The sequence below is a fragment of the Macrobrachium nipponense genome, chromosome 11, assembly GCF_015104395.2.
Source record: "Macrobrachium nipponense isolate FS-2020 chromosome 11, ASM1510439v2, whole genome shotgun sequence".
NCBI lineage: Eukaryota > Metazoa > Arthropoda > Malacostraca > Decapoda > Palaemonidae > Macrobrachium > Macrobrachium nipponense.
The window spans coordinates 31,658,096-31,685,850 of record NC_061087.1 but is presented as its reverse complement, the minus strand read 5'-3'; the positions used below and the strand labels follow the sequence as shown (position 1 = coordinate 31,685,850).

The 27,755-nt window shown below is 42.6% G+C and overlaps 1 protein-coding gene across 1 annotated transcript in view; it reads right to left on the bottom strand.

Moving 5' to 3' along the window:
* Positions 1–8,861: 8,861 nt before the first annotated feature.
* The window catches only part of LOC135208442 (zinc finger protein 607-like), a 143,860-nt gene continuing 124,966 nt past the window's right edge, over positions 8,862–27,755 (bottom strand). The window contains exons 6-7 of the mRNA XM_064240632.1: positions 26,093–26,263; positions 8,862–10,126 (exon numbers count right to left, since the gene is read on the bottom strand). Of these exons, the coding sequence (XP_064096702.1) occupies positions 8,880–10,126; positions 26,093–26,263 (1,418 nt within the window). The 3' untranslated portion in view covers positions 8,862–8,879. The remainder of the gene's footprint in view (positions 10,127–26,092; positions 26,264–27,755) is intronic.

The window sequence follows — 27,755 nt, the reverse complement described above, 5'->3', positions numbered from 1 at the left end:
CAGAATTGATTAAGTTATCATATCAGGCACTGCGTGTCAGAGGGGCCTAACCCTCAAACATGGACATACAGTTATACCCTATCAGTTCCTTGATTGCAAAAAGGGTAGGGTATCGGCGGTGACCCCCCCTACTGGGAAAGGTAGTCCTCCTTTAATCGTCCTTCATGCTGGGCTGGTACCATTCTTAATGCAAATATTTTTTTTTCAGTTCTGCTTTTGTGTTCATTGTTTTTGTGCTTTTTTATTTGAGTGCGACAGCTAAATAAAACATCATGGGGCCAAAGAAAATTCCAAGTGCTAGCCCTTCTGTAAAAACGGTGAGAAACACTATAGAATTTAAGAAAGAATTCGTAACCAAGTGCTGGAGTAAGTTGTATGCTGATCTCGGTGAGAAAATGCCTACAACAAGCACTGCTGTTAGTGAATTTAAGGCCAGCAGAGGTTGGTTTGAAAAATTCAGGAAACAAATGGACATACATCATGTGCCTACTTCAGGGATTAAGGACATGTTTGCAAAGTGGAATGATGTAAAAAAAATTTTGGAGAATTATCATCCCAACAAAGAAGTTTTAATCCGTATCTCCAACATGTTTGATGACAATGGCATATTTAACTTTAGGCAAATTTTAAAGAAATGCCAGAAACAAAGGTCTCTGGACAGTTTTGTTGTGCAATAGGGGTCCAGTAACTCTCAAGCTAGTCCTAGTGCCAGTAAAAAACGAAGAGGGGAAGTAACCTCAGATAGTGCCAGTAAAAAATGAAGAGAAGTAATCCCAGATAGGTCCTTGATACCTGAATTCCTTCTGGAGGGAGATTCCCTTCCAAACAATAACATCATCTCCTCTCCATTCTCCCTATGCTAACAAGGTAAGAGTGAGTTAAATGTTCATATATTCATCTCATTAGTCATTTATTTTTATTTCTCATTGTTTTTTGTATGTAAAACTGTTTATTAACTATACAATGTATTTTTTGAAAATATTTTTGGGGGTCTGGAATGCATTAATTGTATTTACATCATTCCTTATGGGAATTATTGTTTCAGCTTTCTATGTTTTGGATTTCGTGGGAGGTTCCACAACGGATTATGTTCTAAAACCGAGGTTCACTGTATGAATTTTTTTTTTATAATTTGCGCTACCTATGTACATGAAAATACACACAGACACACACACACATGCACATTCAATCACAGACACACACGCACAGTAAAACACCATTTTGTTCATGAAACTTACCTGTCAGATATATATATAGCTGTATTTTCTGACGTCCGACAGAATTTCAAAACTCGCGGCACACGTAGTGGGCGGCCAGGTGGTAGTACCCATTCCCGCCGCTGGGAGGCGGATATCAGGAACCATTCCCATTTTCTGTTCATATTTTTTCTGTCGCCGGTGCTGGAAACAACTGTTTGCAGTACCTCCGTCTAGGATTTTTTATTTATCTCGCTTTAAATTATCTGGATTGACTTTTGGTATCGACTTCTGGATTGTTGGATTGGCACGCGTAATAGTGGATTGGTTTTTTTATTTTGGATTGGCTTTTCTGTGTACATGATGTCGGGATCAAGTACTGGGAGTTTCAGAGTGTGTGTGAGGAATGAATGTAAGGTGAGGCTTCTTAAACCTTCAGTTGATCCTCACACAGTTTGTATGGAATGCAGGGGGCATGTTTGCTTGGTTGATGATCGGTGCAATGAATGCAAGGATTTGTCAGATGATAAATGGAAGATGTATGAGACCTATCGACGTAAATTGGAGCGCGATAGAGTCAGGAGGTCTTCCTCCAAGAGCAGTTCTACAAAAGGTAAGGAATGTAACATTTCTCCTCCTCTAACACCGGTAGATTTTGTTCAACCTAATCCTGTTTTGTTGCCTTCGGGCCCTAGTGCTGTGTCTGGAGAAGGTAACACCCTTTCTCTGATTCTTGAGTCTATTCGCGCTCTTGAATCGAAAGTGTTGGCCTTAGAAACTGGCCCTGTGAAAGTTTGTGATAGTGCCCCTATGTTGTTGTGGAGGGGGCGTCAGATCGGCCCCATAATGCCTCTAGGCCTAGACCTCTATCGGACTCCCAGGACTCAGGGAGTGGGTATGTCGAAAGCCGCAAGAGGGTTACGGGGGCTCCCCACCGATCTGGCGTCCCTTCGGCAGGCCTTGTTGCTAAGTCCCAGGCTGCCAAGGAGCGCGCACGAGCGCGCGTCCTGAAGGATTGCTTTTCGTCCTCCGAAGCGTCCTCCCCGCGCAAGGGGTGGAGCGCTCGGAGAGACTCGCGTCCGTTGAAAAGGACTTTTCGTTTTGAGGACGCTTCCCGTCCTATGTCGCCACTTTCGTCAGAGGACGCGTATGACGCTTTTCCTCCTCAGAAGAGAGGTAGAGTCTCAACCGACGAGGACGTTGGTTTCCGCGCACAGGCGTGTTCACCTGAGATGCAGGTAGCTGTACCTGCTAGAAGGAAGGAGGTGTCCCCTCGCCCCTCGCCTTCTCGCAGGGTCAGTCCTGCCCCTTCTTCTGCTCTTTCGTCACCTACGAAGGATATCCTTGTGTCCCTTGAGGACCAGATTACGTCTCTCATGGCTCAAAGGACTCGCCCAGCAGCAGTCGAGCCTAAGCGGAGAAAGGACGTTAGGCTGCCCGTCAAGAGGACGAAGCAGTCTCATTCTCTTTCGTCTCGTTCGTCTCTCTCTCCACCTCCGGATCGTCACCGTTCTCGTTCTCCGAGTAGATCTTTCGCTCACGCTGTGGAGGACGCTCGGCAGGACGCTCGTCGTTCGAAGCAGGACGCTTTGCGCTCTCGGCAGGGCGCTTTTGAGGACGCTCGGCAGGACGCTCGCCGTTCGAAGCAGGACGCTTTGCGCTCTCGGCAGGACGCTTTTGAGGACGCTCAGCAGGACGCTCGCCGTTCGAAGCAGGACGCTTTTCGGACGAGGCAGGACGCTTTTGAGGACGCTCAGCAGGACGCTTGCTTGGCTAAGCAGGACGCTTTTGGCGCCTTTCGTCGGAGCTCGCGATCCTTCCTCTCGTAGGGACGTGTCTGGTAAGACAGTTCCCGTTGCTTCAAAGGACGTGCTACGTTCGCAGGATGTCCGTCCTTCAAAGGATCGTCGTAAGGGCGATTCCGTACCTGAAGCGGGGACTTCCAATCAACGGAAGTCTTTGTTCAGGCCTGAGACTGCTGGACGTACGCCCTCTCCGGATGGACGTTCTCCAGTTCCTCTTAGGGAGGAAGGGGAACTTAGTAGTCCAGAGAGTTCAGTCGAAGAAGAACCTCCTGTAGCTTCAGCTGTCTCGGACTATAAGGTTCTTGTGCGGCTGTTACGTTCATCCTTCGGGGATAAGTTTCAGCCGGCAGCCCCTAGGTCTCCTCCCTCTCAACTTTTGTCTTCTAAGTCTGTTAAGACCCCTGAGTTTGTCGAAATGAAGACGTCGCTTTCGACCAAGAGGGCTTTCAAAAAGCTACAAGATTTTATGTCTCGAAGGAAGGATCAGGGCAAGACCACTTTCGCCCTTCCTCCCTCTAGACTCTCCGGGAAAGGAGGAATTTGGTATGAAACCAAGGAGGACGTGGGAGTAAAGGTTCCTTCGTCCGCTCTTGGGGACTTCTCCAGTTTAGTGGACGCTCAGAGGAGGTCCCTCTTATCGTCTGCTAAGGTGTCCTGGACTCCTGTGGAGACGGACCACCACTTGAAGGGACTGCTGCGCACTTTGAGTGTCTTTAATTTCTTAGACTGGTGCTTGGGAGTTTTGGACCTTCAGTCTAGAAGTCCTGATTCCCTCAGTCTGGGGGAGCTGTCCAGCGTGTTGTCGTGTATGGACAAGGCCGTCAGGGATGGTTCGGAAGAGCTAGTTTCTCATTTTGGAACGGCTTTCCTAAAGAAAAGAGCTCTTTTATGTAATTTTACCGCGAAGTCGGTTTCTCCCGCTCAGAAAGCGGAATTGCTCTTTGCGCCCCTTTCGGACCATCTCTTCCCCCAGGCTATGGTAAAGGATCTTGCAACGAGTTTGCAGGAGAAGGCGACCCAGGACCTCTTGGTACAGTCTTCAAGACGCCCAGCAGTTCCTTCCACATCTTCATTCGGTAAACCCCCGAAGAAAGTCAAACCCTTTCGCGGGGCACCCCCCTCGAGAGCAGCTCCTCGAGGGAGAGGTTTTTTGAGAGGAAGAGCTTCATTTAAACCGAAATCCACCAAATGAAGATCTTGTCCTTCAGACGCCAGTCGGGGCCAGGCTGAAGTTCTTTGCGGAGGCATGGAGGCAGAGAGGGGCGGATCCTTGGACTCTCAAGATCGTAGAGCAGGGGTACAAGATCCCCTTTTTACATCCTCCTCCTTTAACATCAACTCCCAGAGACCTCTCTCCGTCTTATCAGGGAGAGAAGAAAAGTATCCTTTTCGATCTTTTAGACCAGATGGTCGAAAAAAGAGCGGTGGAGCAAGTCTTGGACCTGGGGTCACCGGGCTTCTACAACAGGATTTTCCTGGTACCGAAGCAGTCGTCAGGTTGGCGCCCAGTCCTGGATGTGAGCAGGCTCAATCTTTTTGTGGAGAAGATCAAGTTCAAAATGGAGACGCCTCAGTCGGTGCTAGGAGCCTTGAGACCTGGCGACTGGATGGTGTCTCTGGACCTGCAGGACGCGTACTTTCACGTCCCCGTCCACCCTCTTTCAAGGAAGTACCTGAGATTCGTCTTAGACAACAGGGTTTGGCAATTCAGAGCCCTTTGTTTCGGTCTCAGCACGGCCCCGATGGTTTTTACAATGATAATGAGGAATGTAGCGAAGTAGCTCCATTCTTCAGGGATCAGGATATCCCTCTACCTCGACGATTGGCTGATCAGAGCGTCGTCGAGACGAAAATGTCTGAAGGACCTTCAGTTGACGTTAGCCCTAGCAAAATCTCTGGGTCTTTTGGTCAACTCCGAAAAGTCGCATCTGACCCCGACACAGTCCATCGTGTATCTGTGGATTCAGATGGATTCAGTGGCTTTTCGGGCGTTTCCATCCCAGGAACGTCAGCGGCTGGGTTTAGAGAAAGTCGCAGCCTTCCTAGGGAGAGAAGCTTGTTCGGCGAGGGAGTGGATGAGTCTGCTGGGCACCATTTCCTCGCTGGAAAAGTTTGTCTCGCTGGGAAGACTGCACCTCAGGCCTCTTCAATTTTTCCTTGCGGAAGAATGGAAGTCAAAGGAAGACCTGAATGCGATCCTAAGGATCTCAAACAAAGTAAAAGACCATTTAAGATGGTGGCTCGACCCTCAGAAGTTACGAGAGGGCTTCTCCCTAAATCTTCTGAGCCCCCCCCGACCTAGTGTTGTTCTCAGACGCTTCCATTTCCGGTTGGGGAGCAACACTAGGGGGGAGGAAGTGTCAGGCTCCTGGAGAGGGGAACAGGTAGCCTGGCACATCAATGTAAAGGAACTGGCAGCGATATTCCTGTCGCTGCAGTTCTTCGAAGACAAACTGTCAGGCAAGGTCGTTCAAGTCAACTCAGACAGTACCACAGCCCTTGCATATCTAAAGAATCAGGGAGGAACTCACTCCAGATCCCTTTTTCTCCTTGCGAGGGAAGTTCTGCTATGGGCAGACGCAAGGCACATCAAGATCCTGACGAGATTCGTGGCAGGGGTTCAGAATGTCAGGGCGGACCTTCTCAGTCGACGAAATCAGATTCTGCCAACAGAATGGACCTTGCACCAGGAAGTCTGTCAACAATTATGGAGATTGTGGGGACGTCCTCTAGTCGACCTGTTCGCTACGTCGAGGACGAAGAGGCTTTCTCTGTATTGCTCCCCGGTTCTGGATCCAGGGGCAATTGCGGTGGACGCGTTGCTCTGGAACTGGACAGACCTGGATCTTTACGCCTTTCCCCCATTCAAGATCATGGGGGAGGTCATGAGGAAGTTCGCAGCTTCAGAAGGGACAAGGTTGACTCTGATTGCCCCGATGTGGCCAGCAAAAGAGTGGTTCACAGAGGTCATGACTTTCCTTGTGGACTTCCAAAGAACGTTGCCCTGGAGGAGAGATCTACTCAGACAGCCTCACTTCAAAAGATATCACCAAAACCTCTCCGCTCTGGCTCTGACTGCGTTCAGACTATCGAAAAGTTGGCCAGAGCGAGAGGCTTTTCAAAGGCAGCTGCGAGAGCAATCGCTAATGCTCGAAGAGCCTCTTCAAGAGCTGTCTACCAGTCTAAGTGGTCCTCCTTCAGGGCATGGTGCAAAAAGGAAGGAATTTCCTCTTCCACGACCTCTGTGAACCAGATAGCAGATTTCTTACTCTATTTAAGAAATGTGCAGAAATTGGCAGTTCCTACAATTAAAGGTTATAGGAGTATGTTGTCTGCCATTTTTTGCCACAGAGGACTGGACCTCTCCGACAATAAGGATCTACACGATCTCTTAAGGTCGTTCGAAACCTCCAAGATTCCACAGGCAAGACCACCCTCATGGAATCTCGATGTGGTTTTGAAACATCTAATGCTAAGTCCCTTTGAGCCTCTCCATGAAGCTTCTCTAAGGGACTTGACGAGGAAAGCGCTTTTCCTAGCTTCTCTGGCGACGGCGAAGAGAGTTAGTGAAATCCAAGCGTTCAGTAGCCTAGTGGGCTTCAAGGGGGACAACGCTGTCTGCTCGTTGAGCCCGTCTTTCTTGGCAAAAAACGAGAACCCGTCTAATCCTTGGCCGAGGAGCTTTGAAATCAAAGGTATGTCGGGTCTCATGGGTCAAGAACCAGAGAGAGCCCTGTGCCCTGTCAGGGCTCTCAAGTTCTATGTTAATAGAACTAAAGAGATAAGAGGTCCCTCAGGTAATCTCTGGTGCTCGGTGAAGAGACCAGATTTGCCGTTGTCGAGAATGCTGTGGCTTTCTTCTTGAGACGTCATTAAAGAGGCTCATTCATCTTGCCAGAAGACTGATTTGAGCCTCTTTAAAGTGAAAGCTCACGAAGTCAGAGCCGTAGCTACTTCTCTTGCCTTCCAAAGGAATATGTCTATCAAAGATATCCTTGATAGCACCTTTTGGAGGAGCAATTCCATATTCGCCTCACATTACCTCCGGGATGTGAGAACGATTTACGAGAACTGTAGTTCTTTGGGGCCTTACATTTCGGCAGACACAGTTTTGGGGGCTGAAGGTAGCTCTCTCCCTATCCTTTAGCTTAGTTTAGGTTAGTTTTTTATTGTGTTTTTGGTTGATGGTGAGATCTTCTGTGGAAATCTCCCATTCTTTAGTTTAACTGTCAGGGGTTTTTTGGTTAGTTGGTCAGGTGGTGGTCGGTTGCTGTGTTACTGCCATATGTTTGGCTAGATGGTCTTGTCACATTGAGGTCACGTCCCCGTTGACAGAGCATCCAGAGTGCACCAGCACTACAGGTCCACACCTGGCTGGCAACTCTGATAAAAGCAGAAGCAGGCTTAAGTGACAGTAATCACAGAGTCTACTTTGCTATCAGGTAAGGAACCAAGAAGTAAATCTTTTAATTAATTTAAGTTTCCTAAAAATCCTATTCTGTCTCTACCCACCATCCGAAGGTGGGATTCAGCTATATATATATCTGACAGGTAAGTTTCATGAACAAAATGTTATTGTTATAATACAATTAAGTTTGTTCATACTTACCTGGCAGATATATATATAGCTGTATTTTCTGACGTCCGACAGAATTTCAAAACTCGCGGCACACGTAGTGGGCGGCCAGGTGGTAGTACCCATTCCCGCCGCTGGGAGGCGGATATCAGGAACCATTCCCATTTTCTGTTCATATTTTATTCATGACCCTTGTCTCCTGAGGGGAGGAGGGTGGGCACTCTAATTATATATATCTGCCAGGTAAGTATGAACAAACTTAATTGTATTATAACAATAACATTTTTGCACTAATTATGAAAATTGGAGGTGTTTGTAGTATTTTTCTTAAGACTTAAGTTGGCCTTTATTTTTTATCGTTACTTTGGAGGGGGAGGGCGTGGGAAAGGGCTGAGGGAAGGGTTATGTTTATAAAACATATATTGATAAAATATTTAATGTTTGAGGATTTTTTTTATAGGCACTGACATAAACTGGTTCTGGTACAAATGTAAACTTTAAAGCTTAATGTCTCAAAACTATTTTTGCATATAGGGCCCTCTGACATGCAGCACCTCATATTGCTCATATTCCATAACTGCTAATTTTGTTAAATAGGTAACTGAGGTATTTGGAATTTCCGATGTATCATCCTCGGTGTATACACTAGCGAGGTATTCAGTACGTACATCTATTGCACAATTTGCATCTTATAATGATATTGTCATAGTTATCTTTTAAAGGCCCTAGTGTACTAGAGTGGTTACACTGTTCAGTGTCCAAAAAATTGTACTTAAGTGATCGAGCAAAAAAAGTGTGCATGCACGTTTACACGTGTGTATTGTATTCTCACCTGTCAATAAAAAGTGAGCTCTGAAATATAACATTCAAAGAGGCGAGATTTTCTCGGAGTTGTTTGAAGATGTGAAGCATTTCACGAGTAAGGTAAAAAAAATAAATACCAGTCTTTCAGTTTGCTGAAAATTGTTGACTACGTGCATTCACGAATGTTTTTCATGTCAACGATGAAGCCTTTGCAAAACCACTTGACTTTTATGCTACAATTTCTCCATGCAGTGATTTCACATAATCATAAGAAATTCAAAATTCAGTGGATTATAATTAAATACTAGTTTTCTTTGATAAGGTTTCCTTTGCCAATTCTTAATCTAATTATTACATTTTGTTTTCAGATTTTTCTCTGATAATTACCAAAACCTGACTGGGAATGAAGCAACCAATTTTGAGTTACTACTAGAAATGGGGGAGGAAAAAAAAAAAAAAAAAAAAAAAAAAAACGAGATAAAAGTTTTTAATAGTATTTTATTTGTGAATGGATTCCAAATGAGTAATATAAGTATCCATACAAAAAAATTGTTCATCACATAATCTACAAACAACTTCCATATGGGCTAAGTGAAATGAATCATCAATTTGGCTGGATAAACTTGGCATCCCAACGTCAATTTCAGCCGAGGATTCTACATTTACACTGCAGTTAACTTCACTAGAAGACTTTATATTTTCTAGCTGACCCAATGGTAACAATATATCACCTGTCATATCTGTCTGGTCACATTCAGTCATTAATGTTCTAGGCTGATCTATCTTGTTCATATCTAACATGTTTACATCATTTTTGCTTGGTGACACCATGAATAATTTTTGTTCATTAAATGAAGCAATGAAATTTTGTACAGGAGTGATACTAGCAGTAGGTGAACATACACTAAGAACATTTTCTGCTGTTAAATCACTACCTAGGCATTTGGAGTCAACTGCTGTTAATGTCAAATCTTCAACAAAGTTCAAATTGAGCTCTGGTATTTCTCCAGCAGATGACACAGAATGATCAGAACAAACTCCAGCAAATGAGCTGTCTCCTATCTTGATGAGAAATAAGGAATCATCTATACTCTTGCACTCAGAAACAGAGCACCTACCATTATTAGACACAATAATCGAACAATCATTTTTCTCTGTGGTTGAAAAAATTTTATTTGTACATTCTTTAAGATATAAATTATTAGAGCCTTTCACATTCTGCCCATCAAATCCTACACTATCTTTGACCACAATAAATTTGGCATCAGAATCTGTACATTTCATGGCAAATTGTGTTGTGTCACAAAGATCATGACCATTTGCTCTTTTGCCTGAATCATTTATAACATTGTGTGGAAAAATATTAAAATTCATGTTAACTTGTTTTGTAACATACATGGTACGTGAAGAATAGGATGGTGATGATGACTGAGGTGAAATGACATGCACCTTGCTGCCATGAACATTTGGTAAATGCTCATGCTTTGAGGAACTTGGAGATATTTGATTATTTTTTATACTTGGTAATCTGGGTTTTATAAAGATATTTTTCTTGCTTTTGTCCTTGGTTTCTGAAGTGTCACTCCTTTTCAGTCCTCTGGTATGGTTTCCAAATGCAGTTACAGAATCACTGTCCGGGGTATCTGATGACCTTTGAGCAATGAGATGCTTTTTTCTATGAGCATAGTAGGTGTTCCTGTAAGCTGTTGCATAGCCGCAAACTTCACATTTGAATGGCTTCTCTCCTGTTATAGAAGACAATATATATATAATTATAAATGGATTATAAATGGCAAAAGTATAACATTTAAAACTACATAAAAATGTGTAACAGATACAAGAATCTTCTAAATCCATCTACAATCAATATTACAAGAGAAAAATTTCACATTCCTAATTTTTTACATGCAGACCATCCAAAACCAACATGGTTAACATTCTTGTGAGAGATAACAGCAATTATTATGTTGCTATATGAGGCAGAAACTACATGTATACAGGCAGTCCCCGGGTTACGACGGGGGTTCCGTTCTTGAGACGCGTCGTAAGCCGAAAATCGTCGTAAGCCGGAACGACGCTTGGAAATATGTCTTAAACTAATAAAAAGTTATAAAAACCTTACTTGTAATCCTTTGGTTACACTACATGTTGTTTCCTGTAGTTTTATGTACAACCTGGAGTTATTTTCATAAAAGAATGCTGGTTCTTGAAGGTAAAAACTATTGTAATCCTCTGGTGACACTACATTCTTGAAGTTTTATGTACAACCTGGAGTGATTTTGCAAAATCTTGAGGGCTACAAGAACAGCTGATTACTATTTACGTATCATATAGACTAATTAAAGTAAATGTATCTTTAAATAGGCTTATATATTAGTATCAACAAAACATTTCCTGCCATGAGTCAGAGGCCGTTTAATGAAACGAACACTTCTCTGTCCTATCTGTTCAGAAAATAAACGTTACGTCAATCCCCGAGACCATTGTTGCCAAAGCGTCTCTCTCTCTCTCTCTCTCTCTCTCTCTCTCTCTCTCTCTCTCTCTCTCTCTCTCTCTCTCTCTGATCAAATTACATTGGAAACTTGACATACGATTGCCCTAATATACGAATGTTTTGAGATATAACAGAAAATTTGCGAAAATACAAGCTTTGATATACAACGAAATATTTGAGATACGATTTTGCGATGAGTGTTAGTTGTATAGGCGACCGATAAATGGCGTTCAGTCTGTTTGTTTGTTGGTGCTGCATGTTAACACCACGTTGTTTAGTTCGTTGTATTTGCGCCTATTTTTCATGTTATTTTGTCTATTTTATTATTAACCATGGGTCTCAAAGCTAAAGACAAAGCAGGTGATAAGAAAAAACCCAAGAAAATGATTTCGATGGAAGCAAAACATGAAATTATAGCAAAGCATGAACGTGGCGTTCGTATCGTCGATTTGGCAAACGAGTATGGTCGAAATCCTTCTACAATATCCACGATCATCAAGCAGAAGGAAGCTATAAAAACCCCCGAGACCATTGTTGCCAAAGCCTCTCTCTCTCTATCTCTCTCTCTCTCTCGCTCTCTCTCTGTCCTGATCAAAGTTACGTACTGGATAATGTCTCTCTTTGGATACTTCGATTTTGCCAAATATTGAGGGCTACAAGAACAGTTGATTACTATTTACATATCATATAGACTAATTAAAGTAAACGTATCTTTAAATAGGCTTATATTATTAGTATCAACAAAACATTTACTGGCATGAGTCAGAGGCCGTTTAACGAAACGAACACTTCTCTTGTCCTTAACTCGGAGCGTCGGAAGACGTTCTCTCTCTCTCTCTCATCTCGTCTCTCTCTCTCATCGTCTCTCTCTCTCTCTCTCTCTCTCTCATCTCTCTCTCTCTCTCTGATCAAATTACTGGATAATGTCTCTCTTTGGATACTTGGAATTTGCGTTGTAATCTAACCAGAAACTTCGTTTTGTTATTATTACTGGAAACAAGCAATGATTTTTTCATTATTTACGCTTTTGGACTGTTATATGTAAACTAGTATGTATTCATTCGCTCGGAAACTAGTTCCGCATATGAGGCGTCACTAAAAAACATAGAAAAATACAACATAAAAAGTGTCGAAAATCATCATAATCTCAAAATTTTTGTTGTAATCTAACCAGAAACTTATTTTTATTAATATACTGTGCTAAACTATAAAGGATTTTTATCATAGTATGCGTTTTTTAAAAGCGTCGTTAACTCGGAGTGTCGGAAGCGTCAGCGTCGTAACCTCGGAACAAGCGTCGTAACCCAGAACGGATTTTTCCATTGAATATTTAAGAAAAAGCGTCGTAACCTCGGAACGTCGTAAGCCGGAACCGTCGTAACCCGGGGACCGCCTGTACTAGTGTTGTGTGTTAAAAGTGACACAGTTTATTAGTTTTTGATAGGATAAGTTCCATAAAATATAAACCTTAAAAAACAGGACTATAACTAATTTATAAAAAAAACAGAAAAAAAAACACACACACAAAGCTATAAGAGTAGCATGCCCTAAATCATGAAGTCAATATGTCATTTTCTGGGTTCGACCTGTGCTCGCCGGTGAAAAGGATCCTGGTGCTCACTTTTCTAGTATAAATAGGTTCTAAATATACCAGAGAAAATAGCTAGCATGGTATGCTGAGGTTACTACCCTCCCACGAGCACCCTCAGGGCATCGGGTATAAAGTACAAGGCGAGTGGAAGCCTCTATTCACAGGTCTTCTGCCAATTAGAGGTTCCTTTCCAAAATCCCTCTCATGGGGAGAGCCATTGCAACGGCTACTCCCTCCCCCCTCGCTACTGCTACTACTACCCGACCCAAGAGCCATCTTCAATCCTGTTTTAGATGGTGAACTAAGCGCCACGCTTTTTCTTGTGCTCACTATTTTTGTGCTTTTGAGGATTATTCGAGATGGCATCGTCTGATCTTCCTACTATTCCATCGAAGTTGAGTCCCCCGATTTCTGTTTTCGTAATTTATACAGCTGATGGGCTTTTCAAATTGGCCTTCGGCCCTGTAGAAAGGATTGCAGGGCCGTCGGCGTGGCCTGCCATTTTATGAGCGTCAACAAGAACGCGTGGAATTTTGGTACTCACATATATTACCTAGTTTAAGACAAATCAAAAGATATTATGCATTAAATGTACCAAAATTAGGTGTTCACCTGTTTTTATTAGAGTTATTGGTTCGTAGAGGTGCCAAACGCGCTCATGACATACCCTGGGGTAAGTCTGGGGGTTAGACAAAGTTTGTTCAAAGTAATTTGCCCCCTCACCTCAAAGCTCAAGAGTGCATTCGAGCCGATCTCGACATAATATCAAGTTATCATGTTTTGATAGGCTATTAGCAGTCTATCATATAGTAGGGGCGAGAGAGTTAGAAATTCTTTCTCTCTTCCCAACATAATTTTGCAGGAAATATTTCTCACAAAACAAATAGATGTAAATATCTCTATACAATTAATTCACTGAAGAGGTGGAAGAGTTGCCACTCATCAGTTAAGCCCAGGTAGACTAATAAGGTAGGTTAACTGTCCTTAACCGTTACCCTTATGCCTCTTCCCCTGATGGAGCTAAAGCGCTTAAGGAGGGATATCAATGATAACAGAGCCCCCTCTCTTTTTTCATATTATGGGACCTATCCTCCTGGCCAGTCTGAATCGAATAAATTCGAGTTTGGTAGGTTTAGTTGAGGGCTACTGTCCACATAACGATATCCTAGAGGAGATTTAGCCTAACGTTCCGAGTTGCTAGCAATCTCGGACAGACAAGCTAGATCCATATCGGTTATTTTCCCAAAAATTATATAAAAAACCCCTTGCAACTCTTCCATAGTGCTTCGTTATCTAGTATGTATGTATATTCATTATTGTCATTATGCAATACTGTATCACTGTATCGTAAAAGGTCTGGTTAACATTTGTCTTGGCCTAGCCTCCTTCGGTCTAACCTTTAGTAGTAGGCTATGCCTCTCGATCGAGGGCCAACCCATCCGGGTACCAACCACGACGGGCCATAGGCCCAGTCACACTACCACCCCTACAGTGGTAGTCCACACAACCGCTAATAGGTGGCCAACTCTGATCGGGTATATGGCCAGACGATCACGACCGACCACCCTCCCCAACCCACCACTAGGCTCGGCTCAGCCAAACCGTTATAACTCGCAGTACTAGTACTCTTAGTGAGGAACGGCCGCTTGAGTTTCACATAAGTGGGAAGGAGGGGGGGCGAGTGTGGGGGGTTAGATGGGTACTAGTTCCGAACTTATAGTCCCCCGGCTCCGCCGGATGACGGACATAGCTTCGGGTCGTACATATGTAGCTCTGCCGCTCTGTTGTCTCTTTCTCCGGCCCCCTCTAGCCGTGGAATTGGGGTAGGAGTCTTGCTCCTATCCCCCGCCCTCCTAAGTAGAGGTAGGCAACTTCGGATACGGAATTATCTTTCCCTGATCTGCCACCTCGGTCCGTTCCACAGGCAGTGGCTAGGACAAGGAGAAACGAGACTTCAAGTGAACTAAGCTTTGAGGGACTGTACAGTGAACAGCTCCGGACCCTTGTGGTACCGACGGAGAGTGACTCACCCTCACATCCGCCACCGGAGTGTTGCCGATCACACGCCAACTGCTCGGTGCCCTTCGAAGGCGAGAGGGACAACCCCCATACATGGCCTGGCACCCGGGGGCATGCACCGTCTGCTATGAGGCAGTGACCCTTCTCATAGATGAGCGGGTAAGTACCTTACCTACCTTTTCATTATGAATAATGGTGATAAACCGCATAGAAAATTGTTTACAAACTGGCTTCCTATGTCGGGAAGGTTAATTCCCTTTTCCTCCCCGACAGACGGCCGAGGAAACCCGCCAGAATGCTAGGACGGACCTGAGGCGCTGGGTCTCCGGCTACGGGAGGAACGCGCCGTCAGGTCACCCCTACATCCTGGATGCCAGCCTGGGAGCCCTTTTGTTCAAGGGGTCCCCCTCGGCATCAGTCCAACCGCATCTGGCGGCTCCCATCATCAATGCCATCCTGCCGGAGGATCAAGAAAATTTTATGGCGGACGTGGCTGCCCCCAACATACATATGGAACCCATGGCCCTGGAGGAGGTGGTAAGTGGTGAGGTAAGTGAGGCAGGTAGTCTCCTTAGTCCAACTCCTTCTTCTTCCTCTTCTTTCCGGGACGGTCGGTCCGTCCCAAGGAAAAATCAGTGAGACCGAAATCCCTGCCCAAGGGATCAAAGCTGACTCCGTCAGCGGCGACTGAGTCATCTCCGGCCCCACGGCCATCAACGTCCTATGACAAGTCACCTGTTGCCAAGGATTCTCTCCCCCCTAAGGGATCGAGATCAAAGTCTGCCAAATCCAAGGCGACGGAGTCTGGCATAGACCATGAACTGCTCGCTAACCTTCTATTGTCGAGGGTTAGGGAAGCAGTAGACGAGAGGTTCAAGTCGTTGCGACGCGCCTCCGGATCTGAAGTCTCCGGCCAATCAGTCTCTGACATGGTGGCCGAGAGAATCAAACCGTTGGAGGATATGATGACCAGATTTCTCCACTCCGGATCTCCGGCGCTGGCGATGGCGGTGCCGGATGCCTCCAAGCTTCCCCCCTTCCATAAAAGCAATCCATGGCGGCTCGCTATGCATGCCCCATACGTAGATTGGAAGCTAACCATTGAAGGGTGCGGGACCCGGCCACTGGAGGACTTTGAGCTCTTCCCGAAAGGTCTCCAGTTCCCTTTCCCCGGGTTTGTCAGACTAGCAGAGCACGCGCTAGTGAGAGTTGACAAGGTCCCAAAGGAGACGGTGATCTTCCCGAGGGACCAAGCCCAAGCTGTCTGGGCACGCACCATGACCGAATGGGAGTGCGTTGACACCAGGTTAACGCCTCACAAGGGCACATACACCATGTTTGTGACCCCGGATCGAGTTCCGTCGCCCTGCACCGACAAGGTGGCGGAACTAACTCTGCAAGCCATGGCGGAGGATAAACCTCTCCCGGCATTAAAAGAGACAGAGGCTACCTCCCTTCTCTTCCCTGCGAGTAGGGAGTTTTGGAATGAAGCTCCGGCCACATTTCCGGCGGGTAAACTGGACGCGGATTGTGCCTCCACCTTATCCTCTGAGAAGCTGCCTAAACTTCTGGAGAACTTGATCAAAGCAGAGTTTGAGGCAAGGTCGAGACTAGTAAGGTCTATCAATTCCGTCACCTCGGCGGAGTTGGTAGCCACGACGTACCGGGATGAACAAGTATTCCAGGTCCTGATGAAAAGTCTATTACAGACTTTTCAGTCAGACCTGTACAATTTTGTAATGGCAAGGCGAACTTGCAGGAAATACGTCCTGGCGGAGGCTTCTATCAGACATGAGCCTAACAGATTGATAAAGGCGTCAATCTGGGGAGAGAACCTGTTCCCTCAGGCAGAGGTATATAATGTCTTGCGGGAAGCCTCCAGGGCCAACCAGAGCCTCCGGGTCCGGTGGGGACTTCCCTTCAAACGGAAGTTTGAAGCACCCGGACATCAAGCTAGAGCAAAGAAGAGGCCGAGGAGATACAATCCCTATAAGCCCTCTCGGCCACAGACAATTGTTCAGGCGGTCCCAGTATCACATGTTAGGAAGCCTTCAACATCGAAAGCTCAGCCACAGCAGCAGTTTGTTCTGCTGCAAACTCCGCCGGCCCAGCAACCCTCAACCTCCACAGCCATCATAACCTCCCCAGCCTTTAACCCCGCCTATGAAGCTAAGGAATCATTTCGTAGCTACAATAGGCATGCGGGTAGTAGCAGGGCCAGAGGTGGCTCCCGGCTACGAAGCGGCTCAAGGGATAGAGGTTTCCGAGGAGGCAGAGGGTACAAACCTGCAACCAACCAGTGAGAGCCCGCAGGTAGGAGGGAGATTATATCTCTTTCGAGACCATTGGACCTTCAGTCCATGGGCCCACAGTATAATCTCCAAGGGCCTGGGATGGAAATGGAAGAAAGGGCCCCCACCACCAATAAACTTCTTCCAGATCCCAACAGTGGACCTGGTAGAATATATCAAGGATCTCCCACAAAAGAAGGCCATAAAGAAAGTAAGGAGTCTAAAATTTCAAGGATGTCTGTTTACTGTGCCAAAGAGGGACTCCGACAAAAGAAGAGTGATTCAGGACTGGTCAAGGCTCAATTCATACATTCTTTGCGACAAGTTCCGTATGCTGACAGTCTCGCAGATGCGGACCTTACTTCCCCGTGGGGCCGTCACCACCTCTATAGATCTTACAGATGCTTACTATCATGTTCCGATAGCAAGGAACTTCTCTCCGTACCTAGGTTTCATGCTAGGAAACAAGGCTTACTCATTCAGAGTCATGCCGTTCGGGCTCAATATTGTGCCCAGGATTTTCACCAAGTTAGGAGAGACAATAGTCCAAGAACTAAGAACCAAAGGGATTATGTTGGTAGCTTATTTGGACGACTGGCTCATTTGGGCAGCCAGCGTCGAGGAATGCCGCAGGTCGACAGCCAAAGTAATAGAGCTCTTGGAGTTTCTGGGATTCCAGATAAACAAGGAAAAATCACGGCTGGAACCGGCTTCCTACTTTCAATGGTTGGGAATCCAATGGGACCTAATAAAACACGAGCTATCCCTTCCACCCAGGAAGGCCAAGCAGATAGCTGCGGCTACAAAACAGTTCCTCAGGAACAAGAAGGTCTCTCGTCGTACCCAAGAGAGAATCCTCAGTTCACTACAGTTTGCATCAATAACAGACGTCCTACTAAGAGCCAGATTGAAGGATATCAATCGAGTCTGGAGGAAGAGAGCCAACATCAATCTCAGAGACAAAGGTTCAGTAATTCCACCCATCCTAGCAAAGAGGCTTCGCTCATGGACGAAGCACAGGAACTTGACCAAGGCAGTACCACTGCAATTCCCTCCGCCGTCTTTGACAATTCATACAGACGCATCACTGAGTGGCTGGGGGGGATACTCACAGTACAAGAAGGTTCAGGGGATATGGTCGGATATGTTCCGCCAATTCCACATCAATGTGCTAGAAGCTATGGCAGTTTTCCTAACCTTAAAGCGATTAACTCTGGCCAGGAACAGCCATGTGAGAATAGTCTCGGACAGCCTAGTGGTGGTACACTGCATAAACAGAGGTGGTTCCAGGTCAAGCAAACTGAATCACATGCTGATTGCAATATTTTCTTTAGCGGTGAAAAGTCATTGGCACCTGTCAGCAACCCACCTGGCAGGTGTCAAGAATGTGATTGCGGATGCACTCTCCAGGACTACTCCACTAGAATCAGAGTGGTCCCTGAACAAGAACTCATTCCAGTGGATTTACAACCAAATCCCAGACCTTCAAGTAGACTTATTCACCACAGAATCCAACCACAAGCTGCCATGTTATGTGGCACCCAACCTGGACCCTCTAGACTATGCCACAGATGCAATGACCATAGATTGGAACAACTGGCAGAAGATTTATCTATTCCCTCCGGTGAATCTTCTGATGAAGGTCTTGCACAAGCTACGATCCTTCACAGGATAAGTAGCATTAGTGGCACCCAATTGGCCGAAAAGCAACTGGTTTCCGCTTCTTCTAGAATTGAAGCTCCGACCCAAACGGATCCCTCACCCGAAACTGACACAGATAGTACAAACTCAAACTGTGTCAGCTTCCTCAAGAATTCTGAATGCCCTAACTTTATGGACTTCATGAAGTTTGCAGCCTGAAAGGACGCGAGTATCGATCCATGTAACATTGTATTTATAGAATCAGATAAAAGAGATTCAACTCTCAGGCAATATGATTCGGCTGTCAAACTATTGGCCAAATTCCTGAAGGAATCAGAGGCCCACAAAATGACCACGAACCTGGTAATTTCGTTCTTTAGAACTCTATTTGAGAAAGGCCTAGCCGTCAGTACTATTACAACAATCAAGTCAGCTTTGAAGAAAATTTTTCAGGTCGGCTTTAGTATTAACTTATCAGATGCATACTTCTCCTCCTTTCCAAGAGCATGTGCCCGCCTAAGACCAACTGACCACCCACATATGGTCACTTGGTTCTTGAATGATGTACTCAAATTGGCTTCAGACACTAATAATAAATCATGCTAGTATATAACCCTACTAAGAAAAACTTTATTCCTAATGGCTATGGACTCAGGCGCTAGAATATCTGAACTCTCGGCTCTCTCACGAAATCCAGACCACATAGAATTCCTCCCATCAGGGGAAGTACTACTATCCCCAGACCGAAGCTTCCTGGCTAAGAATGAGGACCCACAAAATAGATGGGTTCCGTGGAAAATCATCCCTTTGACACAGGACACATCATTGTGCACTGTCACTACCCTTAGATCCTTCTTAGCCAGAACCTCCGCAACATCGTCAGGTCCTCTTTTCATTAGAGAAAAAGGTGGCACTATTTCTCTTAAAGGTATTAGACAACAAATACTCTACTTTATTAAACAAGCCAACTCAGATTCAGTCCCACATGTCCATGATATCCGGGCGGTGGCTACCTCTATTAATTATTTTCAAAATATGAATTTTGAGGACCTGAAGAGATATACGGGCTGGAAATCCCCAGTAGTTTTTAAACGCCACTACTTAAAGAATTTAGAAGCCCTTAAATTCCCAGCAATTGCTGCAGGGAGCATAATCTCCCCCGAATAATGAATCCTATCATTCTTCTCCTTACCCCTTTCTCCTTCCTGATACTCTCTCCTTCCTACCTGCCTCGCTCATACTCCCCACCATACCTCTCTCCTCTGGGATGGGAGGGCCTGGGCGTCATCCTGCCACCAAAGCTTGTACATAGAAAATATTTGGTCCCTGATTGTTTTATGGAACGGGCTGTACATATCCTGCGAATGTGATATTGCCTTGAATATCCTGTCAACTGTATGATATCTTCATGTTATTACTAGTTCTAAGTCATAGTTTAAGTCTTAGTGTAAGTAGTAAGTAAGTTTAAATTTAAATGGACCTAGTGTAATATTAAGTGAGTAAATTTAAGTTGAAATGAACCTTAGGTTTCATAAACTCCTTCCTTATAAGAATACTTAGCATCTAGTAGGCTTGGATAGGCATTCTCTGGTAACTTTTCACCAGCGAACACAGGTCGAACCCAAAAAAGGGATTTTGACAAAGGAAAAATCTATTTCTGGGGGAAAACCTGTGTCGCCCGGTGAACCCAGCCCTTCTAATTAAGTTCCCCACCCTTGCACCAATCCAAGCCAGGGTGTCTAAAATCCAGGATTGCAGATGGCGCTCGGGTCGGGTAGTAGTAGCAGTAGCGAGGGGGGAGGGAGTAGCCACTGCAACGGCTCTCCCCATGAGAGGGATTTTGGAAAGGAAACCTCTAATTGGCAGAAGACCTGTGAATAGTGGCTTCCACTCGCCTTGTACTTTATACCCGACGACCTTAGGATGCTCGCGCGAGGGTAGTAACCTCAGCATACCATGCTAGCTTTTTTCTCTGGTATATTTAGAACCTATTTATACTAGAAAAGTGAGCAGCAGGATCCTTTTCACCGAGCAACACAGGTCTTCCCCCAGAAATAGATTTTTCCTTCGTCAAAATCCCTTTTTAAGTGACAAGCCACTGAAATTATTTCTGGCTCCAAGCCAATTTTCTTTAGTCAAAACCTGCCCAAGAATAGTAAGTCAGAAGTTAATCAGTGACTAAAGATTTCTCTGTTGATTCTCATAGGCTCCCTTCAAGATGGTAATAGCTTTCTCAGTTACTTAGTTCATCAGGAGTGAAGATTTCCTGACCAACAGTGACATAAGGTATTGAAACCCTTGAAACTTCATTCCTTACCAAAGAACAGTCCTTCATATTTGTCTCCTAGATTCAAGTCAGGGCCCTGATAACCGTAAGATCACACTTAATCATGGCTAGGATAAAATATCCCAATCTATGACACCATCAGCAGATTCTCTTGTTTTACCCTATTGAGAATAAAAGCCAAAGTTCTAATCCACTACAAACCTCTTTGTGGAGGTGGATTATTTGTGGCTGCCAGAGGACACTGCCCTTAAGGATATTTCAATTCAACTTTCCCATCATGACCAGCTACTATTCAACATAATAATAGAGATTAACTTTGTCATCATGACCAGCTACTATTCAACATCATAATAGAGAGCAAGGTTATTCTTTAGGACCAGATCCCTTACAAATGAAATGCAGAAGTGGCAATAATTGAAATAATTTCTCACTCTTAACAATCACAGCAAATGCTGATAAACCAAGTCACCCAAGTAAGAGTATACTTTTGTGGGAAGGAGGATGGTAAACAGTCTCTTTTTTCCCTAAACAATCTCTTTTTCCCTAAACAAACAGAAAATATAGAAGACATATAGTAGTCAGTTTCTAATGACATTTTCTCCCAACACAAGAGTAAAAGAAGAGTCATGAAGAGAGCCCATCCAATTTCTGCAGGCATCCTAAGATTAAGTAAACATTTTTGGTCAAATGGAGGGTGTAGCAAAAAGCTCTCTCTAGTGGCAAAATAACCATGTACAGTAATCCCTTGACTATCTGGATTGATAGAGCCTCGCCTTACCTAGTCAATCCTACTGCATTACTGCAAACACTAAATATTGTTGGTTATAAACAACCATCACACTTTAAACTGAAAACTTTATGCAAAAGCCAATTGATGACCTTTTTCCCCATATTTGTAACAAAATATGCTGTATAAATACACTGAAAAAAAAGCAACCCCTCCTTTTTCTCCTTTAATTGACAGTTCAGTTGATAAGTAGCCTACCTGTGTTGACCCACAGCCTACCATGGCTTTACAACCATAAATGTTTTGTTATTCTGCAACGTTATCAGTTGATACCTTATTATATTACCATACATGATATAAAATGTGTATGTGTGAACCACTGGCCTAGGCTGGGTGATACACTTACAGTATCCATTTGCTGGGTGATACACTTACAGTATCCATTTGCTTAAGTCACTTAGGCTATTACAGCTGTATTTAACCCTCTTACGCCGACTGGACGTATTTTACGTCGACATTTTTTGTCTCCCGTGTGCCGACTGGACGTATTTTACGTCGACTTACAAAAGTTTTTTTTAAAATTCGCGGAAAAATACTTATAGGCCTACCTACCTAAAACTTTTGAATCACGCGCCTTGGGGGATGCTGGGAGTTCACGGATCAAGGTGTTGTTTTGTTTACAATCGTTACGCAGGCGCGCAAGCGCGAATTTCTTTCTTGCCGCACTAAAAAGTATCTGTGACACATCTCGGAAATTATTTCGTCACTTTGACATAATTTTTGTACCATTGTAAATTAGCCGTTACATGAAGTATTATATATGAAAATGTGCGCATTTTTATGTAGAATACAACAATAAAATACTCATGATTGTAGCTTTTATCAGTTTTGAGATATTTTATATAAATAACGATAATTGCCAAAATTTCAACCTTCGGTCAACTTTGACTACCGAAATGGTCGAAAAACGCAATTGTAAGCTAAAACGCTATATTCTAGTAATATTCAATCATTTACCTTAATTTTGCAACTAATTGGAAGTCTCTAGCACAATATTTCGATTTATGGTGAATTTATGAAAAAACTTTTTCCTTACGTCTGCGCGGTAACTCTTCCGAAAAAAATCATACATGCGATTGTGGTAATGTTTGCACCATTTTAAAATTAGCCGTTATATAAAGTTTTATATATGGAAATGTGCGCAATTTCATGCACAATACAACTAAAAACAACCCATGGTTGTAGCTTTTATCAGTTTTGAGATATTTTCATATAACGATAATTGCCAAAATTTCAACCTTCGGTCAACTTTGACTCTACCGAAATGGTCGAAAAACGCAATTGTAAGCTAAAACGCTTATATTCTAGTAATATTCAAGCATCTACCTTCATTTTGCAACAAATTGGAAGTCTCTAGCACAATATTTCGATTTATGGTGAATTTATGAAAAAAATAACATTTTCTTTACGTCCGCGCGGTAACTATTCCGAAAAAATCATACGTGCGATTGTGGTAATGTTTGCACCATTTTAAATTAGCCGTTACATAAAGTTTTATATATGAAAATGTGCGCAATTTCATGTAGAATACAACAAAAAATAATTGAAGGTTGTAGCTTTTCTCATTTTTGAAATATTTGCATATAAATCACGATAAATAGAAAAAAAACCACGTTCGGTCAACTTTGACTCTACCGAAATGGTCGAAAAACTCAATTGTAAGCTAAAATTCTTACAGTCTAGTAATATTCAGTCATTTATCTTCATCTTGAAACAAATTCGAAGTCTCTAGCAAAATATTTAGATTTATGGTGAATTAAAAAAAAATTCTTTCCTTCCCTCCGCGCGCGGATTCTCTGCCACAAATCTCCGAAATACGTACGTCCCATTCTCGGAATATTTGCTCCGTTTCATATTAGGCATTTCATAGAGTTTTATATATGAAAATGTGCGCAATTTCATGTAGAATAAAATGAAAAATATTTGAAGGTTGTAGCTTTTCTTATTTCCGAAATAATTGGATATAAAAAATATATATATAAAAAAATTTGACATTGGGTCAAATTTAACTCGTCAGATATGGTCAAAAACTGCAATTGTAAGCTAATACTCTTACAGTATAGTAATATTCAATCATTTTTCTTCATTTTGAAAGAAATTGGAAGTCTCTAGGACAATATTTAGATTTATGGTGAATTTTTGAAACAAATATTTGTTTACGTCCGCGCGTTACGAATTCATGCATTATTTTGTGATAATATTTTCTCTGTGTTGCTTTTATCGTTTTACAATGTGTTATATACCAAAATGATTGCAATTTAGTGTAAATTACAATGAAAAAAAAGTAACTTGTTACCTTTAACCGTTTTGCGCACAGCGCGATTTGAATACAATTATATATGAAATTTCGTTTTTGCGCTATCATATACCGCATTATTTATATATGATAATGATAATTTTTTTCATTTCTGATGGTTGCATACTAAACATCAGGCAATGACAAAACAAGGAGCCAAAAATGAACTCTTAATGTTGAAAACTAAGCGCGCTGTGATTTTTTGAAAAAAATATTTTTTCCGCTTCCGCGCTCACTCCGAAACCCCTCCGGCACACGGGAGACAATTTTTTATTTACCGCTCCGGCGTAAGAGGGTTAAGATAAAGGTAATGGTAATGAAACTGATACTATCTTTATTACTGAGAATCCATCTATACAGGCAGTCCCTGGTTATTGGTGGACTTGGCTAATGGCGACCTCATTTTATGTGGCCTGTCTATCGCCACAAAATCGGCGATTAATGGAGCTATAACGGGCCAAGTTTTGGTTATCAGCTTCATAAGGTGCCGATAACAGATAATAGGCACCATCAACCAGATATCTGTGCCATTAGCCAAAACATGGCGCCACAAGCACCATAAATCACAGAGTTTCGCTTAATGGCAGTTTTCACTTATCAGCACACCCCCGGGAACGGAAACCCCACCCCCCCAAATACCTGGGGACTGCCTGTACTGTATTATTATCATATATACCATCATACAAAAACAGATCATCCACCATGTGCATTTAAGTAGGCTTGACTTGGCTAATGTTTATGTTATCAGAATCAGTTAAGGCCTACTACCAAAAATAATTAGAAGAATTTTTTAGTTCCTTAAAGACCATATTATTATTATTGGAATTACTTTTATTTTTGTACACAAATGTAAAAAAAATACACAGAAGCATTGGTTGTATGCCTGTGGGTGTGTTTGCATCTACATATGGCATTTCATGAATGTTGACATCACCATCTTGACATACGTCTTTTGTTTTGTGTGTGCGTGTTTTTTGGCGGAATATCATGGTTTTTTTTTTTTTTTTCTTTTTTTTCCTCGATTTACTGTACAGTATTTCATTGCAAGTCTAGTTGACTCTAAGCCTGATTATTACACATGTTATAACTGTGCACAAGATATTTTGAATATTTTATCACTGCTGATTTTCATCTCTAATTAAAAATATTTAAAATGTGAATTCATAGATATTGGCAACACATGCTATTTATTACTTTTTTTGATGCTATCAAGCAAAGCAAAGTGGTGTGTGTGTGTGTGTGTGTGTATGTACTGCATACCACACACTAAGGATATCAAATGTGTTTATCTCTCTTTGGTAGTAAGTTTGATTGTCTTTACATCTCTTATGCTGTAAAAATAAAAATGAGAATAGTGTAGCATAAAATAAAAAAAATGGAAAGGGCAAGTGTGTTACAGGCTTTAACATAAGTAAGTATGTACCTCAAATTCTCTCTCTCTCTCTCTCTCTCTCTCTCTCTCTCTCTCTCTCTCTCTCTCTCTCTCTCTCTCTCTCTCTGAAACATTTTGTGAATTGGAGACTTAGCAAAAAGTATGGTATATGACAACTAACAGGACTTGATAATTTAAATTAATCTTGATCTCAAAACTTTTCATATTACTATCATAGTGTAGCATAAAATAAAAAAAGGAGAGTGAGTGTATAAGCTTTAACATATGTGATACCCCTCTCTCTCTCTCTCTCTCTCTCTCTCTCTCTCTCTCTCTCTCTCTCTCTCTCTCTCTCTATCATCTCTACTCTCTCTCTCTCTCTCTCTCTCTCTCCTCTTTAATTTTGCTTTGTATTTCATTAAAAGTTACAGTACAGTGTTATACATATACATACTTTAATAAAATGTGGAAAAACAATGTTAAAAACAATCCAAAAAGCTTTACCAAGTTAAATGCCTGCCTACCCCTCTCCACCCATCCTACACTGCATTCCCACCGCTCCTACCAACGGGTTGGGAATGCTCCACCCACCTTCCAAAATACCCTTTCTATGAGAGAGTTCCTCTACACAGCCTCACTGGGCCCCCATCTCCCATGGCTTCCCTCACCCACAAAACCCTTTCTCAGTCTCTTCACTAGAGAAAACAGTGTTACTAACATTTTCTTGAGGCCATGCAGCATTGCCAAACATCAGAGAGCAATTTTTCAAATACCTTTGGCCCCTGGTCTGGCGCTGTCAGATAATGAAGATCCAGATAACTGCACGATTACTGTGCTGTCCATGAATAGTACAAAATTTTCTTTTTTCTTATTTCCATATCTAACTTTGCAAGATGTTATGAATGCTATGCATTAAATGTTTGAAATACAAACCTCTATGATTACTTTCGTGATAGTTCATCAAATCTTTTGTCTTGAAGCGTTTTCCACAAAAAGAGCACTGGTACATCTTAACTGGGGAGTGACATATGCGACGATGTTGATTTCTATGAGAGGCACTCAAGAAAGTTTTTCCACAATCTACACATGTATATGGACGAATACCTGAAAACATATACCAAAACTGAAATTAACATAAGACTATTGTACTGGCATAAATACTTGGTTTACTTTCACTTATTTAGACAAAGACATAATTTTACCCAAACCAACACGAATGTTTTTTTTTTTAAATGGCAATATCAAAAACTTTTTTGAACATTTATCAATCCTACACAATTATCCTTCAAATTTTATAACCCTGTGTGTGTGTGTCTGGCAGGGGGATGGGGGTGGGGGGTTACTACTGTACATCCAACATCATATTAGCCCCTAGCTGCACTTACTTTAGCTTTTTACTTTACCTCCATTCATGCTTCCTTCCTTCCATATTCCTATGGGGTTTTCTCTCACTTTCATCTTTAGATCTTTGTACCTTCTTGTTTATTTCCTGAATATTTTTAACTTGCTGCCCTACCACTCCAACTTCTTTTCAGTATCTTAGCAGTGAATGACTGAAAATGCCCCAGTACTTTGCTTTATTTAGTAAAAAAAATTCAAGATTCATTCACTCGGTTATCCCAAACTGTACTTTTTCTTTTATACTTTTCATCTGCTCAGTTTTTTTTACTCCTAATTAAATGTCTAGCTCTACTTTGCATCAGTTAGATAAGAGCAGCAACAATAGCTAGAAAGAAAAGGACTGTACTTACTTGAATCAGCAAAAAATAAGGGGGCTAAACATTTGATACCTCTTGTGCAACAAAGAGAATGATGTTAATTTTCAAGAAATATACCTGTAGAATGCTGATGTTCTTGGCTAAAGTAAGGGGAAAAGCATAATTCAAATGAATATATTGCTGAGAGTTTAGTGGGCAGAGCTACAAATGCTAAAAACTTTATATTAATGGCTAGTTTTGGCAAACATAATTCTGGAGAATTCAGATGTCCAAAGGCTGGACAACAGACTGAGGCCAAAAGAATGATATGGACTTGCATGTGATGATAAAAAGAAGAGGGCACCAATCATAAAAGTAAGAAGGCAAAACCCAGCGTGGGGGGCCATGAAAACATGGCTGAAGACCTGAGCCAGATGGAAATTTAGGACGGAAGAGCACACAAACAAAAATTAAGAGAACTCATTTTACATCTTAATTTCTTAAAGGGATAATCCTGGTGTTTCTCTCATGTGCTTTTTTGCCAAATGCTAGGGAGTAACTGCCAAGATCTAGGAGCTTGGAACACATGTAAATAATTCATATGCAATCATTCCCCCATCCAAAAGACCTTTGCAGAATTTATCAAAACTAAAATTTCATTGTACAATATGAAATATAGTCTTTTGAGTTAATGATGTTGTTATTGCTATTATTACATATTATCACTGTATGACATGAAAGCCACTATTGTTATTTTCTTTATAATAAAGAGTGTAGACATCTTTTGCTGAATTTTTAAGTCTTCCATAGGGCTCACACAAAGTTTTTTAAGTGAATCAAAATTGAAGGAAAACAGTTAAAATTGGACAGCAATATGGAAAGAAACCATAGAATTACCA